The following is a 17,816-nucleotide window of genomic DNA, read 5'->3' as shown; positions in this document are numbered from 1 at the left end:
ACCCTACCCTTTTCTATTTTACCCTGCTATCTCCATCCAGACCTACCCCAATTATTCCATTCAAACATGTTTAATCCCGATCATGTCTTTTGCCTGGACAAGTCAATGGAGTTTTTTTGGCAAGTTTTTTTCAGAAGTAGCTCACCACTGTCTCCTTCTAAAGACTGAGAAAAAGGAACTAGCCCAAAGTCACCCAGCTTATGCCTAAAACAGGACTATAACTCATAGTCTCCTGGGTTCTAGCCTAATCCCACTAACACCAAACTGGTTCTTAATGTTAATTATGTATAAATTTGTGAATAAAACACTGTTTTATTTGCATGCAATATATACTAATGCTTACCATAAGTAATCAATACATCAAGGGATATAACTGTAGAAATCACATTCTTGAATAAAGCACAGTGGTTCTAAATTCTCTTAGTGGGAATTAAGATACTGAAAGTTGACAATCACTTCTCTGTTCTTTAACCCATCATTCAAGCCTCAGACTACAATAGGTCTCCATTTCCTGTGAATTGTGCTGCTGACCATGCCCATATTTCCTCCCTCCATCATATGTGAGGGCAAGATCAGGAAATTTTGGGGGCAGACAAATTACCTATGGAAAACCAGAAGAATCCTATGAATTATAGGTGGATGATGCTTGTTTTTCAGATGGCTGTCATGATGCTGTTGCAGATGGAGAAGACACTAATTGGATAGAACTTTCACATTATGGAATCAAATCAAGTTTTTTTTTTTGTCTGGGAGGTGATTCTAGTAGAACAACCATCCCAAAACCAAGATGGATTTGTGAAATAGGGATACCTGCTGGAATACTTCCTAAATCAGGACAATAACTAGAGCAATCTGTCAAAAGTCTCTTCCATGGTGTATTTAGTGTAGAGTAAACAAACAACAACAAAAAGCAATGGTTCTTCAGTGTAACGTGTATTCTGACATAAGTATGGGAAGATTTCCTGTAGTCGGTTGAGTCTGGCCCAAGTTGAGAAGAGAGCTGAGTTTTGGCAGCCATGTCTTTGTCTTCTGTCTCTAAAAAGCTTTCTAGGATTAACTGTGGCCTAGATTTTGCAAAACAAAGATCTTTGAAACGTTTCATAACCGTTCAAGAAGGCAGGAAGAGTATCAAGGCAAGACCTAGCATGCAAGCTAGGCATTGAAGCACCTGCCTGTTTTTTCCATTGCTACAAGTGCTTCCCTTTAGACTTAAGCCACGTGGAATAATGCTATCACCTTAAGCACATGTGGAGCTGTATAATTGTGCAAGACCCTGGGAAGTGGGGAGCTGGTGGGCCTTGGACTGTAGAGATAAAATTACCAAGAAGAGTATAAAGAGGGAGAGAGTCCTTTGGAAAGTCCCACTCAGATTTGTGTGACACAAGATACAAAATGAAAGTGCTGTGGATCTTCGCCTTCCTTGGAGCAGCAGGTGAGTTTCAAACATGTATTTGACTTTGTATTGTCTTTTATGCTGTAGTGGACATATGCAGAAAAACAGTAAAATGAAAGAGGTATTATTTCAAACCTGAGGTATGAAACTTTTCCCTCATTCTTTGTCATTTTTGCACACTTTTCTAACTTGTATTGTGTCTACTACGACTTACAAAGAGATGGTTGATGTAGCAAAAAAAGACAAAGAAACCTCCCTTGAGAAACAAAACGGTCATTGTGAAATTCCTTTGGATTCACTTTAAATTAAATTGCTTGGATGTCTGACTTAAGAGAGAACCCTAGATTTGCTTGGTACAGGTAGACCTCTAAGTACAACCATTCATTTAGTGACCGTTCAAAGTTACCATGGCACTGAAAAAAGTGACTTACAACTGTTTTTTCACACTTATGATTGTTGCAGCATCCCCTCGGTCATGTGATCAAAATCCAGGTGCTTGGCAACTCACATGCATTTATGACAGTTGCACTGTCCTAGGGTCACAACTATTACTTTAGGTAAAATCTACTGGCAATCTATGTAGATATACTTAGGTACAAATCTGTCTTCTAATCCTTTTAGGATTTACCTGAGAATAAATCAAGTTTTATATTTTCATTTTGGTATTGTTGGGCTGGGATTTCTATATGTATGTTGCCTGTCCTGGTTTTCCTCATGGCTTTTATACTGTATTTCCATCTCAGTCCCTCTTTTCTTTAGCAAATTTAGTGGGCCTTATCCTTTTTTTGAAGTGGGAATGGAGTTTCATTGGGAGAATAGGGTTAAGATCAGAAGCAACTTCAAAATCCTGTGTGTGTGTGTGTGTGTGTGTGTGTGTGTGTGTGTATTCCTTCAAATAAGTCTTAATTCCTGGCAACTGGGTGAAGACGTCCCTTCAGTTTTATTGGCAAGATTTTTGAGAAATGGTTTGCCATTGCCTCCTTCCTAGGGCTAAGAGAGTGACTGGCTCAAGGTCATCCAGATGGCTTTAGGCCAAAGCAGGACTGGAACTCACAGTCTCCCAGTTTCTCCCCTGATGCATTAACCATCGCCCCAAGCTGGCTTTCACAAGTCTTGATGTGTTCATCCAAATGATAACACAAATTCAAGCCATCATGATACAAACTCCATTCCTTTTGTACATATTTGTGTACATCTCAATGAATATTCAAAAGGGGTGAAGTTTGTGTTGTAACAATGAGACAGTCATTTTGTCAATCTCACTTCCCTTCCCTCCCCTGCTCCCCCGACGCTTCTGGTTTGGGTGGTATATTTTAAAAACTAAACCAATCCAAAGAGATACCCTGTTTCACTGAAAATAAGACCCAACTGGAAAATATGCCCTATCATGATTTTTCTTCCTCCCACCGATCAGCTGTTCTGACAATCAGGTGTGCCTGGATCCCCCTTGCTGTCTTACTGCTTCACCCAGGAGGCTTCCCTGAGGCCCAGGAAGGCAAAAGGGGGTGCAGGGGAGGGCGAGAAGGGATGCGGAGAGCCCCCCATGCTCCATTTTTTGCCTTCCTGGGCCCCAGAAAAGCTTCCCGGGAGCAAAACCGCCCTCCCCCCAGGAGGCTTCCCTGAGGCCCAGGAGAAAAAAAAACGGGAAGGGGGAGGATGTTTGCTGCCAAAAAGGAGAAGCTACGCCCACCCAGTCACATGGCCACACACCCCCAGCCACGCCCACAGCACTGGTTGTTAAAAAATTTGAATCCCACCCCTGGTAGCTAGTATATAAATCATGGCCAATGAATGAATAAATAAGTGAAATAGTAATTCAGCAGTTGCAATAGAGGTAGTCCTTGACTTACAACCATTTTTTTTGTTACCGTCAAAGTTACAACAACATTGAAAAAGAATGACTTACGAACATTGGAGCATCCTCTTGGTCACATGATCAGAATTTGGACTCTTGGCATTTGGCATGTTTTCATAATGATTGCTGTGTCCTGGAGTCATTTGATCAGCTTTTGCAATCTTCTGACAAACGAAATCAATGGGGAAGCTTAACAACTACATTACTAACTTAATAAATAGCAATAGCACTTAGACTTATATACCGCTTCCCAGTGCTTTACAGTCCTCTCTAAGTGGCTTTACAGAGTCAGCATATTGCCCCCAACAAACTGGGTCCTCATTTTACTGACCTCGGAAGGATGGAAGGCTGAGTCAACCTCGAGCTGGTGAGATTCAAACTGCAGAACTGCTGCCAGCTGGAAGTCAGCAGAAGTAGCCTGCAGTACTGCATTCTAACCACCGTGCTACCACTGCAGCAATTCACTTAACAACTGTGACAAGAGAGGTTATAAAATGGAGCAAAATTTATTTAGCAACTGGTTTGCTTAGCAATGGAAATTTTGGGCTTGGTTGTGGTTGAAAGTTGGGGACTACTTGTACAAACAGCTATGATATGTAGAAAAACAGTGGAGTTGTGCTTTCCCTCTATAACTGGCCCCTAGGCCTTCAGACATATACTCACTCTATTTGGCATGCTAGCTCTATATGTTGATGTTCCTTTTCTCATTAGTTGCTGCCACCTTGAATGTGGATGAGGATGACAAGATTGTTGGAGGATATACCTGTCAGAGAAATTCTGTCCCTTATCAGGTTTCACTCAATATTGGCTACCATATCTGTGGTGGTTCCCTTATCCATGACCAATGGGTCCTTTCAGCTGCTCATTGCTTCAAATCGTGAGTATTTTATATTATTATTAAAGCAACTTCTGGTTAAAAAGAAGATGTCTTTAAGCCAGGGAAGCTAAAAATGTGCTAATAATTATACATGAATCATCTTTACATAGAAAAAAAATCTCACCAAGTTTTGATCCTTTTATTTATTTTTAGCCTGTTGTTTACATTGTTAAAACAGTGCTAAAGCAGAGAAAATTCCTTATCAAAACAGCTGCCTATCCTATGATAACTGGCTACACTAAGATGGTAATAAGTAAATGACTTAAATGAATCAATAACAGTTAAGTGGAAAAGTAATAAAAAGATTGCATAAAAGGCACTTCTGGAGACAGGTTTCCTTCCATTTCTTTTTCAGTTTGCTAATCTTATTCGTTATCTGAAAGTCACATCTCAGGGCTATTAATTCAAAAGGCACTTTTTTTTTTACCAGATGGCCACAGGGGTGGGATTCAAAAATCCCAGCAACAAGTTCGCTGCCTAGTTGCTGGGTGGGCGTGGCCATGGTGTGCGGGCCTACTGGAACTTCCTGTTTCCAGCTTCTATTGGGCCACCAGAGCCCGGGGAGGCCATTTTCACCCTCCCAAGGGTCCAAAGGCCTCCCCTGGGCCTCTGGGAGGATGAAAACAGCCTCCCCCGGCTTCTGGAGGCACACCAGAAGCCGGAAACAGGCCTGTTTCTAGACTTCCAGGAGGCCCATTTTTCCCCCTGCCAGAGCCTCTGCGTGGACCCTGCACTTACCTCCATCAAAAGTGGGCCACATGGAGACACCTGGAAGGGGCGGGGTGAGAGTGGCGGGGCCAGCTGGTCAGTTGAAATACCGGTTCAGCGAACCAGCTGTAACTTTAACATCCAGTTTGACCAAACCAGTCCTAATCGGTAGAATCCCACCCCTGGATGGCCACAATGGTAGATTATGATTGCACAGTTCTGTTCAGATTTTTCAGACATTGAACTGACCCAGGATTCAAATGTAGCAAGCAGGAAGTACTCTTTGGTTAAGAAAAGGAGGTAATGTCAGATCCTAGAATTACTACAAGCTAGTCACATTCTGAAGCTTTCCACCATCTATCAAATAAATAATTTTTTCTATTTTGTCGTACCAAAAGAGGGCTGTAGGGCCTAAGTACTGAATAGTAATGTTTGGCAGAATGTTAGAAACAAGTAGTTATTTCTATTTAGTTATTTCTAAATGGGCATCTTAGATTTTTAAAGTTAGAACTATGCTTCAGCCTTAGAGCTAAGACTAAGTCTAACTTTAAAAACTAAGATTCCTACTTTGAGTTCTTACATTAATAATTACTTAGTATTACGGCAAAACATTATTTAAACCTTATATTGTAGTTGTTTACAAGTTTTAAAAATGTACTTCTCCCGTGATCATGAATTTGAAAAACAACAAAAATTGTACCCACTTTATTGTCCCCATTACAAAGCAATATTGCAGTTTGGGTGAAGTCTCACCAACTTTTTTTGCAATACATGGGGACTTATGTGGACTTTTCAAGGATTATGAAAGCTCAAGTGTTGCGGTTAAAAAAAAAAAGCTTAAGAAGCCATTAGGAAAAAAAAATAGTAGTGACTGCTATGAATCAAATACAAGATTGATTGATAGTGTAACTGAGCTTCAAATTCTTGCATCTCTTTTTTCCATCAATATGCTGCAGTGAACTAGAAGTCAATCTCTTCTGGGCGGGACACCTTCCTTGTCTTGATATCAAGATATCAAACTGATTTGGTATCAAGTTGTGGCTTGTGAAGATCTGAGTATTACTGCTGCTCACAATTATGCTTCTTTCATTCAATTAAGTAACTGTTAAACAAAATGCCTCACCACATTTTTAAAGGTAGATCTTTGCTTTCAAAGGTATTTTCTTCATGTGGGTTTTTTTAGGCATAATTTGTTTATTAATTTCATTAGGATAAGCAAAGTTCAGCAAAGATAAGCAAAAATAGTCTGATGCCAGCATTTGTGGAATAAAATGAAAGTAAGAGTGTTCAGACGCAACCCTAATTCGGGCAGATACATCCCTAATTCAACTGCATTTATGGAAATTGATGTTGATTTTGAACAATGGGAAAATTTCCATTTCAAATCTGAACTCTTTCTAAAGAAATCATTGACTTCTTCTTTGATATGAAGAATACAACTGTTGCTAAGCTTGCGATTAAACTCTGCACAGTGTAACCAATATAGAATTGCCTTATTGATTTTATAGAATCCTCAGTGTGAAACTGGGAGCATACAATATTAGGAACCCAGAAGGACATGAACAAATTATCAAGGCTGAAAAAATAATTGTCCATCCAAGCTACAACTCTTGGCTCTTGGATCATGACATCATGCTCATCAAATTGGAGAAACCAGCTGAACTTTCCAAAAGTGTCGCACCCATCACCCTCGGCTATGGATGTCCAGCTGTTGGCACCTACTGCCTTGTCTCAGGATGGGGTAACACTCTCAGTGATGGTGGTGAGTATTGACAAGAATTGGTCAACTCACTCTGACTCCCAGGACATAACTGAAGAACTGTAATTGCTAGAGTCTGTTTTCGGCAAACGACACTTTCTAAATCTAGAAATGTTTTTCCCAATTGTTGTTGAATCACTATATGCTTTAAATATTCACGGGGATAGATATGCCCAGGGGCAACTTGTCCTTATTTTGAAATTTCAATTTTAAACCCTAACATTAAAAAGGGAAATTTCCTTGGACAAAGCCTTAGACCAACTTAAGCATATAAATGCTGGTTTGGATGGTTTTAGAGCACTGAAGATGAAGGTGCATCAAATTCCACTTTTCCTTTTATTATGGGAATTTTCAAACATTTTTGATATATTGAATTGGATACTTCATCTCAGACATCATATTCCACAAAATCATTATTTAGTTGCTTTTACTGGTGTAGAATTCCAGGATTGCTGCTATTCTTTTGATCAGAAAGAGTCGAATAGCATCTTTTAAGACTACAAATGTTAATATAAGGCACACATTTTCATGAATGTTGCTCACTTCTTACCTTCCTTATTTTTTCCTTTTTGTTTCCATCTAGTAAACTACCCTGATTTCCTGCAGTGCCTGTATGCTCCAATCATAAGCGATGAGGAATGTAAAGCTGCTTACCCAGGACAAATTAGTGAAAACATGGTCTGTGTTGGATATCTAGAGGGGGGCAAAGATTCTTGTCAGGTGAGGACACTTGCCTTCTGACCATCTGTAAAAACAAAACAGAATAGACATTTGCAAATTTGTTTGAAAACAGCCACCCAGCTATAAGGGATTATATATAATATGTGAAAATAGTTTTATCTTCACAGTTTACCTGTACGTAGTTGGCATTTTCACCCATTTTCTTTTTTCTTTAGAGAAAAATACATGCTAAGAATCAGAAAACAAGCTGTGTTTGAAGGTGAAATTTACATCTCGTAGCTAGAACCATTTTCCATTTGTTCAGGAGCTGAGTTTTTATAGTATTCCACTCTGTTGGAAGCCAAACGGTCCAGTTTGTCATATTGTATTAGATCATTAATTAGATTCATTATTTTTTCCTATGAGGAATCGAAGGGAACCATATTGCTAGAGAAAAAGTTTTATGCATCTATTTATCAAAATTCTATACTGTCCATCTCACCTAAGTGACTTTGGACAATTTACAAATGACACATTTATGCCGTAACAGATATGCATATATTCTGACCAGTATGGGACAGAGAACTGTGAGAAGAGGTCATAGGACACCATTGATTTAGTGTGTTCTGCAGCTGTTTGGAATGGGGCATAGTGGTCTAATAGTGGTCTTGGCTCAGGGAATACAAGAATCTTTGTCATATTTCTATTTTGGAGACAGGTATGGATGGTTTAAAAGTGGTCTATATATTTGAAAAAAAGATTTGCAAGTCTTATTTTGAAGAATTTTTCTCCAATCACAGAATATTTTGGCCAGCTATTCGATGTGCTTTCCTTAAGAGTCTGAGGCTGTATGTGGTTACATATTTGTATGGATATCTATTGCAGGGATCCCCAGTCTCTGGCTGCAGCCCACTACCGGCTTGTGGCCTATTCGGAACCAGTTGCATGAGAGGCAGGCCAGCATGCATGTGCACACAGCTCAACTTGCATGAGTGGCAGGCCAGCATGCACACACATGCACGCATATCTCAAATTGCAGGCCAGCCAGCTAGCCATTCATGTGAGTTGAGCTGCATACATGTGCTGGCCACCACTTGTGTGGCCCAGTTCCCATCTCCCGCCCCCCTCCCCCAGCCAGATTGTCAAGCCACAAAGGTGAGCTATTGTATCAAGATATACATGGAAAAAGGCAATTAGAGGTATTTGGCCTGTTTCCAGCTAATTTCTGGCCCTATATTAATAAGGCTTCAATATAGCTCCTTTCACATTACCAATCTTGTTTATGTATGAAGGAAGTAGGATCCCAGCATTAATTCTAAGCACTTGACTTCTTGTTTTTATTATTATTGTTATACTCCTTCAAGTCAATCTTGACCCTGATGACTACATGGGCAAGTCCTTGAAATTTTTTCCCGAACATTTTCAGAAATGGTTAGCTAGTACTTACTTCCAGGATGTTTTTTAAAAGCTTCCCAATCTAGGACTGAAAGGGAATAATGGTTCGAAGTCATTCTAAAGGAAGACTAAAATTTTTCTTACTATTAGTCCTGTGCCTTCAACTGCTATGCCAAACTGGATTTTCTGCTACTCTCAGTACCTGTCAGCCTTCCCAGGTAGACCAGACATGAAACATGACTTGATGATCTAATTCGACCTTATTGTAAAGTTACATAAACAGAACCTTGCAAGGCTGAAAGTACAAATCCCCAGCCATCAACTTTACAGCCCAAAACTCTTCCCACAGCAGTTTGAGTAGGATGTATTATCACACATGACAAGAGAGATATTGCTTAGTAATAGATGAGGGTCACTGAAGAATAGAGAAATAATCATATGAATACAATCAGAAGATAAAAACAGGAGACCAGAATAAGTACCACTTCGTAATTAAAATCAAACATCCCTCCCCCCCCCCACCCAATGAGCTGAATAAAAGATGTAGACTCCAGATCCGAGATGAAGCGCCACAGTGCTTTGAGAAATGAAGCAACTGAATGAATTAAGAAATCCAGGGTGAATACTACCATTATACTACAATGACAAATGCCAGTTACAGTGTAATGGAGAGTAAAAAGAGGAAGACATTACAGACTTGTCAAAGCAGAAACTACCTCAGGACCTAAACCCTTCTTTTTTCTTTTGGTTTTACAGGGAGATTCTGGTGGCCCAGTGGCTTGTGATGGGTTCCTCCAGGGCATTGTCTCCTGGGGAGTAGGTTGTGCTCTGCCTGGCTATCCTGGAGTCTACACAAAAGTCTGCAGATACGTTGACTGGATCCATGAAACCATTGCTGCTAACTAAAGCAGCAACTTTCCTCTTATTCCAACCTTTTCATGTGCTTCCTCTTAATAGAATAGGGAATAAATAGAGGCTGATTTTCAAAACAATCTGGTGGATTTTTTTTATTTTAGTAGCGGTGTGTTGTATAGATTGAAGGCTGTAGTTATAATCCAGAGGTCTTGAATTCTGGTGTCTTTCAATGTTCCAGTTATTTCAAGCTCTCTTATAAAAAATATTCCCTCCACTTGATGGCCATATCCAAGTAAGAATAACATGAATTTCCCATCACTTTTGCAGAGCAACATTTCTACACTCTAAAGTAAATCTAAATTCTAGAAGGCATCCCTTTCGCTTGACAATGAGTAAAGCCTGGAACACGACTACCTGGTCTACTTTAGTGATTCAGTGTGGTTTTATTTGAGGAATGTATTTATTTAATAACATTTCAGTGACTCCTACAAGCTTACAAGATAAAAAAGCAATGACCACTCACCCCTTGCGATAACAAACAGGCGATAACAATCAATGAGCTCCATCCCATTCTGGAGTCCCCAGCCCTATTGGCAAAATCAGCTGGCCTTGTGAAGGAATATCAAAGTGGGGGCCAATTTGATTTGTGCACGGATGATGTTCCACAGGGAGGGAGCCATCATAGAGGAGGCCCTTCTTAATCTCACCAGGAGAAGGACCCACAGCATTCACTGCCTCCCCACACTGGTGGGTCAAATAGAGGACTAGACGACATACAAGGTCCCTTCCAACTCTGTTAATCTGTTAAGGTGACCAGTAAAAGACAGTGTATCAGAACTACCAGCTTTGGCTTAGCGCCTTGCCGGTATTCTGTCATCAATGGGGGACGGAGGGGGGAACAACTGGGCAATTTGCTGTATACTTTTATGGCGGGAAATTGGGAGTAGGAATTGACAGTTGAGGAAGAACAGAGCTATTTGGAATCCGTTTCATGTTGGTGCTGACATCTTCAAGGTCATTTGCCCTGAGTGTGGAATTTCACCAGCCCAAACACCTCAGAGTTTCTCACAACATCATAGTGGTGCTGGATGGACCGTCATCAGCTACATTCAGATGGACCAAGTGGGGAGGGCTTGGGGAAACCAGGGGTTTTAGCTCTGTATTACTGTGTGGGAATTTTAAATTCTGAAATCAGCATTCCTTAGTAAAAGTGCCCTTTCATTTCAAATGGAATTGAGAGTTTTACTTCCCTAAGAGATCAGATTGGGGCAGGTCTGAAAAGTGCTTCAAAATAACAAATGTAGAAAGTATGCATATTTTTGCTTAAATACAATGTGCAAAACCAGAAAGCTTCTGAGTATAAATCCATCCAGGATTCTGGAAAATGTTATTCAAGTGGTTGATAAAAGATGTAGAAAAAAAAGGGGGGTGGAAAAGACTCTGAGGAGCATATGGGATAAAAACATTAAAACAAATGCATGTGGAATACGAAATTAACTAGGAAGGCCCTTGGAGTATTCAATGATAGGGCACTAAAATGGGTTGATGGAGGATAGAGAAATACTATAGAAAAAACCCCAAATGAATTATAGGTAATCCTCTACCTACAACCATTCATTTAGGTTGTTCCCATTTTACAAAGTCCTCAATAGGTGCACCAACCAGCTTCAGCTAGTTTTGTGCTATTCTACAGGCAGGCTATTACCTCCTCCAATTCAGTTTAATAGGTTCCATCAGTTGTATGGGGGTGTTCTGTTGCTGTGAGAACGATAACTTGTGTCTTCTTTTAAATATTCAAAACTTTCCAGTTTCCTGGTGCTTTTTTCAAGTGATGTATGTATTGAAACCCTCCTGAGCCAATTTTTCTGCTTTCATGGACTGCCTTAAGTGGGTTTCCTCTCCTCCTCTCCTCTAAGCATTCATATTTCATTCACACCAATATATGCCATAATTATTTAGAATGGCATCATATACTGGCATTTATGTAAAAGTTTTACTTCACTAATGTGGTTATACACATTAGTATTACAGCAAGCAGATTGTAAGAGCATCAACTTGGTTTTGAACGAATGCACTTAAATTCTTGGTATTCTCTTTTGGTGTAAGATGGGCCGTTTCTAGGTGTGGGTGCCATCCAAACACATCTCTGTAACTGGATTAGGTCCAACTTCTTGCTGTTCAAGGATACTATCACTGCAGTGATGAAGAGAAACAGTAATAGGCATATGAGCCCCTTCCATCTCTGTTCCCTTTTGGTCTTTCCTGTGAGTTTGGGTCTCTTCCAATTCTACCCCTGGGATTGCCAGTTTCAGTTTATTTATTTATTTATTTATTTATTTTGATTTGTCAATCGCTTACAAGATAATAGGTATAAGTATATAAATAGTTATGAATACATGAAATGGGTACATATAAGAAAAATAAAAGAAACAATAGGACAGGGATGGTAGGCACGTTGGTGTGCTTATGCACGCCCCCTACAGACCTCTTAGGAAAGGGGTGAGGTCAATAGTAGACAGTTTAAGGTTAAAGTTTTGGGGGTTTGGGGAAGAAACTACAGAGTCAGGTAGAGTATTCCAGACATTGACCACTCTGTTGCTGAAGTCGTATTTCCTGCAATTAAGTTTGGTGCAGTTAACCTTGAGTTTGTATCTATTGTGCGCTCTTGTGTTGTTATGGTTGAAGCTGAAGTATTCATTGATGGGTAAGTCATTGCAATGTATGATTTTATATACCATACTTAGATCAGACTGAAGATGGCGTAATTCAAGGTTTTCTAGGTCTAGAATTTCAAGTCTGGTGGCATAAGGTATTCTGCCACGAGTAGAGGAGTGGAGAACTCTTCTTGTGAAATATTTCTGGACTTTCTCAACTGTGCTAATATCAGATATGTAATGTGGGTTCCAGACAGGTGAGCTGTATTCGAGTATTGGTCTAGCAAATGTTTTGTATGCTCTAGTTAGTAGTGTGATATTACCAGAGAAAAAGCTACGTAGGATTAGGTTACCAACTCTTAATGCCTTTTTGGCTATGTAGTTACAGTGGGCTCTAATACTTAGATCATTAGAGATGAGTATTCCAAGGTCCTTTACAGGGCTTGGATCATCAACAAAGTCTTGATTATTCAGCTTGTATTTTATTTTCTGATTTTTTTTGCCAATATGTAAGACATTTGTTGAGATTTGAAGTTGCCATTTGTTTGACTATTCTGATACATAGTCAAGATCATTTTGAAGGGTAGCAGTATTATCTGTGGTATTGAACAGTTTTACATGATCTGCGAAGAGAATGCAGTTGCTCTTAATGTGATCACAGAGGTCATTTATGTAGAGTATGAAGAGAGTTGGTCCTAGAACACTGCCTTGGGGGACACCACTATTGACAGGTACAGAATTTGATCGGACACTGCCAATTTTGATCATTTGTTGTCTGTTTGACAGGAATGCTTCTATCCAGTTATGCAGTTGTCCAGAGATACCATAAGATTTTAGTTTTAGGAGTAGTTTGTCGTGTACCACTGAATCAAAGGCTTTACAGAAGTCTATGTAGATTGCATCTATTGTTTTGCCCTGATCGAGTTGTGTAGCCCATATGTTTTTACAGTGTAAGAGTTGCAGATTACAGGATAGGTTTTTTTTCTGAAACCAAATTGTTTATTAGAGAGTAGGTTGTTTGTCTCTAAGTGGAGGATAATGGATTGGTTAATAATTGATTCCATGACTTTACAGGTGATGCAGCATGAGGAGATTGGTCTGTAATTTTCAACTAGGCTAGGCTCTCCCTTTTTGAAGATGGGGATGACCGTGGCTTGTGACCATAGTTTTGGCAAAGAGCTGGTCCTGAAAGATTTTTCAAAGATTATGCTTAGAGGTTCGGCTATGGCAGTGGATAGATTTTTTAAGAAGTAGGCACATATTCCGTCTGGTCCGATAGATAGAGATGGTTTTAGATTGGGTGGTGCTTTTTCAACATTGTCTTCTGTAAAATCGATATGTATTAGATCATTGTAGTTTTCTGTGGTTTGGCTAGGAAATACTGGGCATGATCCATTGCTGTTTACAAATACTGAGCCAAAGAATGTGTTAAAGATGTTGGCTTTAATGGTGTCATCGTTGCAGTCTTTATCATTAGGTCCTATCAGGGGAGGGATGGACCTTGAGTCTTTTAGTTTGTTGTTTACAAAATTGTAAAAAGCGTGGGTGGAATTGGTGTGTAGAAAGTTTTCCTCTTGTTTGATGTGATAATTGGTACATTCAGTCTTTATCTGGTGGCATAAATTTTTGTATCAGCTTTTGAAGTTGGCAACGTGACCAGATTTGTTTTTCTGCCAGAGTGATCCCTTTTTGGATTGGAGTTTCCTTATTGTTATGGGTAATCTGTTTTTTTTTTTTTTTTTGGAAGTTGTTATTGGTACATATAGTTTGATGAGTCTTTTGACTTCAAGTAAAAATATGTTGTAATGGTCTTCAACAGTATTGCATCCAGTGAATAGAGATTGCCAATCAAGGGATGAAGATCGTTGTCTATAAGATCATAGTTGCCTTTTTTGAAGTTATAATTGGGGATTACATCATTGTGATGATTTTTGTGTGGGCGTATTTTGAGACAAAAGTCAATCATATTGTGGTCACTGTTGGAAAAGGGTTCTTTAGTTTGTATTCCGTAAATTAAATTCAAACTATTGCAGAAGATGAGATCGAGGCAGTTGTTAAGTCTAGTATTATTGGTTACTAGTTGTTCCAGTCCCAGATTTGTAATAGCATTGTAGAAGGTTGTATGTATGGGTTCAGTTGTACATTCGCTTAGGGTCCAGTTAATGTGAGGTAGATTGAAGTCACCAAGAAAGATAAAAGCATGTGGGCAGGATGTTGCCCATGTTAGTAGTGAATTTAGCTTGTTTACATGTTCGATGTCATAATCAGGTGCTCTGTAACATACTAAGAATCAAAATGTGATATTTAAGGATAGTTCACAGATGATGGTCTCAGGAAGAGTAAGAGTAACTTGGATGTTTTTTAGATGTAAGGACTTTTTATAGAAGATAGCAACACCACCTCCTCTATGAATTTCACAATCTGATTGGTAAACATGATAGTCTCTTACTTTGGTAATGGAGTCAGGGAGAGATGTGTTGAGCCATGTTTCACAAACAAATATGATGTCAAATTTAGCCATATTTAGTAAAAGGAGAAATTCAGGTATTTTATTCACAAGGCTTCTTGCATTGAGTAGCTTGCATTTAAGGCCAGCTGTAGTTGGAATTGAGGTAGTTAGAGGTGTGCATGCCAAGTCTTGGGTGATGGTGGATTGGTTGAAGTAGGGTTGTGGTTGAAGGTTAAAGCTGAGTTGCGGATTGTGTGACTTACTTTTGATACAGTCAGCATGGTAGTCAATGTACAGGTCCTTCTCTCCATTGTCTAGACGTTTTTTGAGTTCTGTGCGGAGTACATGGGAGCGGGCACGTTGCTGTATGGTTAGGTCAGGGTGAGAACGGAGGTTCTTATGGTTGGTGTTGCTTTTGGCAAGTGTCTTGGGAATAGGTATATCAACAGCTTGACCAGACCAAAACTAAATCCATGGGATGCGTTTGCCATGGCCTCCTTCCCAAGGCTGAGAGAAAGTGGCTTGCCCAAGATCCCCCAGCAGGATTCGTCCCTAAAGCAGGACTAGAACTCATGATCTTCAAGTTTCTACCCTGATCCCTTAATCATTCTACCCATTCTTTTGTCCCCCTGATATGTTGTGTCTTTGTACAGAGTGAGCCTTATAGCAGAGAACTCCTTGTTTTTATTCAAGAATAAACCACCGCAGAATCCATAGGTTGAGTCAGGGGTGGGATTCAGCCGGTGTAATAACCGGTTCAGTGAATTTGAAAATCATCTTCTCCTGCAAGCCTGTGCAGCAATCAACTGTGCCGCGCAAAGCAGATCAGGTTGAAAAAGCAGGAAATAAAGGACAGCCTAGAGCCCAGATGGTCTGGTTCCTGCTCAGCTGATCTTCGAAGCTACCAGTTTGGCAGAACTGGGCTGGACCGGTAGAATCCTGCCTCTGGGTTGAGTCCTTTGGGGTTGCACAAATACTGCAAAACAAACAAGAGGTCAATAATCAGATACTTACTATCAGTTGAATAATATAAAACAGCCAGTTAGAAAATTGGGCAATTTCATATTTTGTTAAAAGTTTTATTAGATCTAAATCAGTGTTTTTCAGTTTTAGCTACGGTACTTTAAGATGTGTGGACTTCAGCTCCCAGAGTTCCCTAGTGTGAGATTCATTGTCTAGTTTTGAAATAAATAAACACCAGCCAAAACTCCCAAGAGAAAACAATGGTAATTTTATTTACTACTTTGAAAAGAGGGTGCCTCCAAGCACACACAAGTAAGTGGACACACTGTAAATCATCGATATGTTTCCCTTATATTCCCTATTGCCATTACAAATTTACCTCCCACTTTTTCCTCATTGGCTTAGTACTCATGCCGTCACAATCAATCCAAAGCATCTAAAATGAATAAATTATCTCCACCCCTGATTACATCTCCCATTACTCTATTATATCGCTCCGTCTCTTTATTTACAAATTACCTTTTATGGCCCTAGTTCCTAGGGGTTGTCTCTGAAATAACTATCATTTCAGCAAATTCTGGTTAAGACGGGTTTCTAGAGTAACAGGGGCCTTCCTACATACAATTCTCAGGCTTCAGCAGGGGTGGGATTCAAATTTTTAAATAACCGGTTCTGTGGGTGTGGCTTACTTGGTGGGTGTGGCTTGGTGGTCATGTAACTAGCTGGGTGTGGCCAACTCAACATCACTAACATTGAGGCAAGCATCTCCTCGCCTGGCCTCTCATCACTGTGGGAATGCTGCAAGAGTCATAAGTGTGAAAAATGGTCATAAGTCACTTTTTTCAGTGCCATTGTAACTTTGAATGGTTACTCTACACAAACAAAGTACCAGCAAAGGAGGAAAAAAAACCTCCAGAGAAGTTCCAGAGACAGGAAGTCTAGTTCTGCCAAGAATGTAATAAGGGTTAATGGGGAGGCAGTTTCTGTAAGTAACACCAGAATGTTTCCTTCCTACCTTCCTTACAGGATTAGGCCAGTAATTTCTTCTAACAACCGGTTCTCTGAACTGCTTAGAATATTACTGCTTAGAATATTAGAATTACTGGTTCTAGCGAACAGGTGCGAACCTGTAGAATCCCACCCCTGGGCTTCAGCCTAGCTCGTGAGATTAGAAATACATACAATGTAGTTTCTTCACAGGCTAGCATGTCTTCTGTAGTTTCTGTAAAAACAATAAGCTCTGTTTCCCACACCCAGCTAGCATAGGAAATTCTGGGAGTTGAAATCCACATATGCATGGGGGAATTCTGAGAGTTGAAGTCCACATAACTCAAAGTGGTTAAGGTTGAGAAATACTGATCTAAATCATGTTTCTCAAGCCAAAGCTGTTTTAAGACTCACTATAGCCAGCAGATGGCAACATAAACACTAAGAAAATTCTTCGCCGATTTAAAATAAATTTAATTTTTTTATACAAAGTCAAATCTCCTACATGTAATGCTTGTTCCTTGGTGATTTCATGATTACATCCCTGTAGTTTCCTTTCTGCATTGCCTTGCGTGTTTCCATACTTTCAATGACCCGCAGTCATTGAATTCTCTGGTGGTCTCCATCCACATCAAAATTATGTTTCCCTGCTTAGATGACATCCTATCCTGTGGGATCAATCACAGCCACATATGCACTGCAGATTAGCCGAGCCCCTTTAGTGATGAAGTTTGTTGTAATATTGGAGGAAGAGTGTAGCATTTTAGTTATCTCATTCCAAAGAAAGCCATTGCGTGAAAAAATATGGTATCTTTTGTCTTAAAATTACAGGGGCGTTGCAAGGGGGAAGTAACCTTATTGTGTTTTGTATTGGATGTATGCGCTTACCTGCTGACCTGCTCTGAACAATCCCCCAGGAAGCGGCTTTGATTTTGATCCCAGCATAATTTGAATCCCATTCAAACCATCTATTTGGATCCGAACTGCAAGATCAAAGGCATATTTTGTGTATTTCTTTTGTGGATCTTTCCTTTCCACCAACCCTCCATTTGGTATTCTTGAAATTAACTTTTTTAAAATTTGTTTGTTCTTAACACAACAAGGAAACAGAGCAATAGAGATAATAAGGATCAGAACCAGCCCGTCTTTTGCTGAGATTTGCTTGCCCGCCAACCCTAAGGATTAATTTTATTTTTATTTTTCAAAATGTTTTCAACTTCAGCCTTACCTCCCCCTTGTATTATAATTTTTGGAGCTGCAA

General features: G+C 39.7%; 1 protein-coding gene across 1 annotated transcript; it reads left to right on the top strand.

The window, feature by feature from the left end:
* Window positions 1-1,201: 1,201 nt before the first annotated feature.
* Window positions 1,202-9,605, top strand: LOC113425234 (anionic trypsin-like). The gene is made up of 5 exons (XM_026687286.2): window positions 1,202-1,432; window positions 3,960-4,125; window positions 6,342-6,595; window positions 7,176-7,312; window positions 9,404-9,605. Exons 1-5 carry the CDS (start codon window positions 1,393-1,395, stop codon window positions 9,551-9,553), a joined length of 747 nt encoding a protein of 248 aa, XP_026543071.1. The 5' UTR covers window positions 1,202-1,392; the 3' UTR covers window positions 9,554-9,605.
* The last annotated feature ends 8,211 nt before the right edge of the window (window positions 9,606-17,816 follow it).

This window comes from Notechis scutatus, chromosome 2 (genome assembly GCF_049901735.1).
Source record: "Notechis scutatus isolate UNSWTSFEM ecotype Mainland chromosome 2, rNotScu1.2, whole genome shotgun sequence".
In the NCBI taxonomy this organism is placed as follows: Eukaryota; Metazoa; Chordata; class Lepidosauria; order Squamata; family Elapidae; genus Notechis; species Notechis scutatus.
The sequence above is the reverse complement of the archived record's forward strand: the minus strand, read 5'-3'. Positions and strand labels throughout refer to the sequence as shown.

What these genes read in the sequence shown, in the direction of transcription:
- LOC113425234 (XM_026687286.2), top strand. Translation starts at nt 1,393, where the DNA reads ATGAAAGTGCTGTGGATCTTCGCCTTCCTTGGAGCAGCAG. An exon ending in GCTGCTCATTGCTTCAAATC is followed by an intron (nt 4,126 to 6,341) that starts GTGAGTATTTTA and finishes TTGATTTTATAG; the next exon opens with AATCCTCAGTGTGAAACTGG. An exon ending in GGGGCAAAGATTCTTGTCAG is followed by an intron (nt 7,313 to 9,403) that starts GTGAGGACACTT and finishes TTGGTTTTACAG; the next exon opens with GGAGATTCTGGTGGCCCAGT.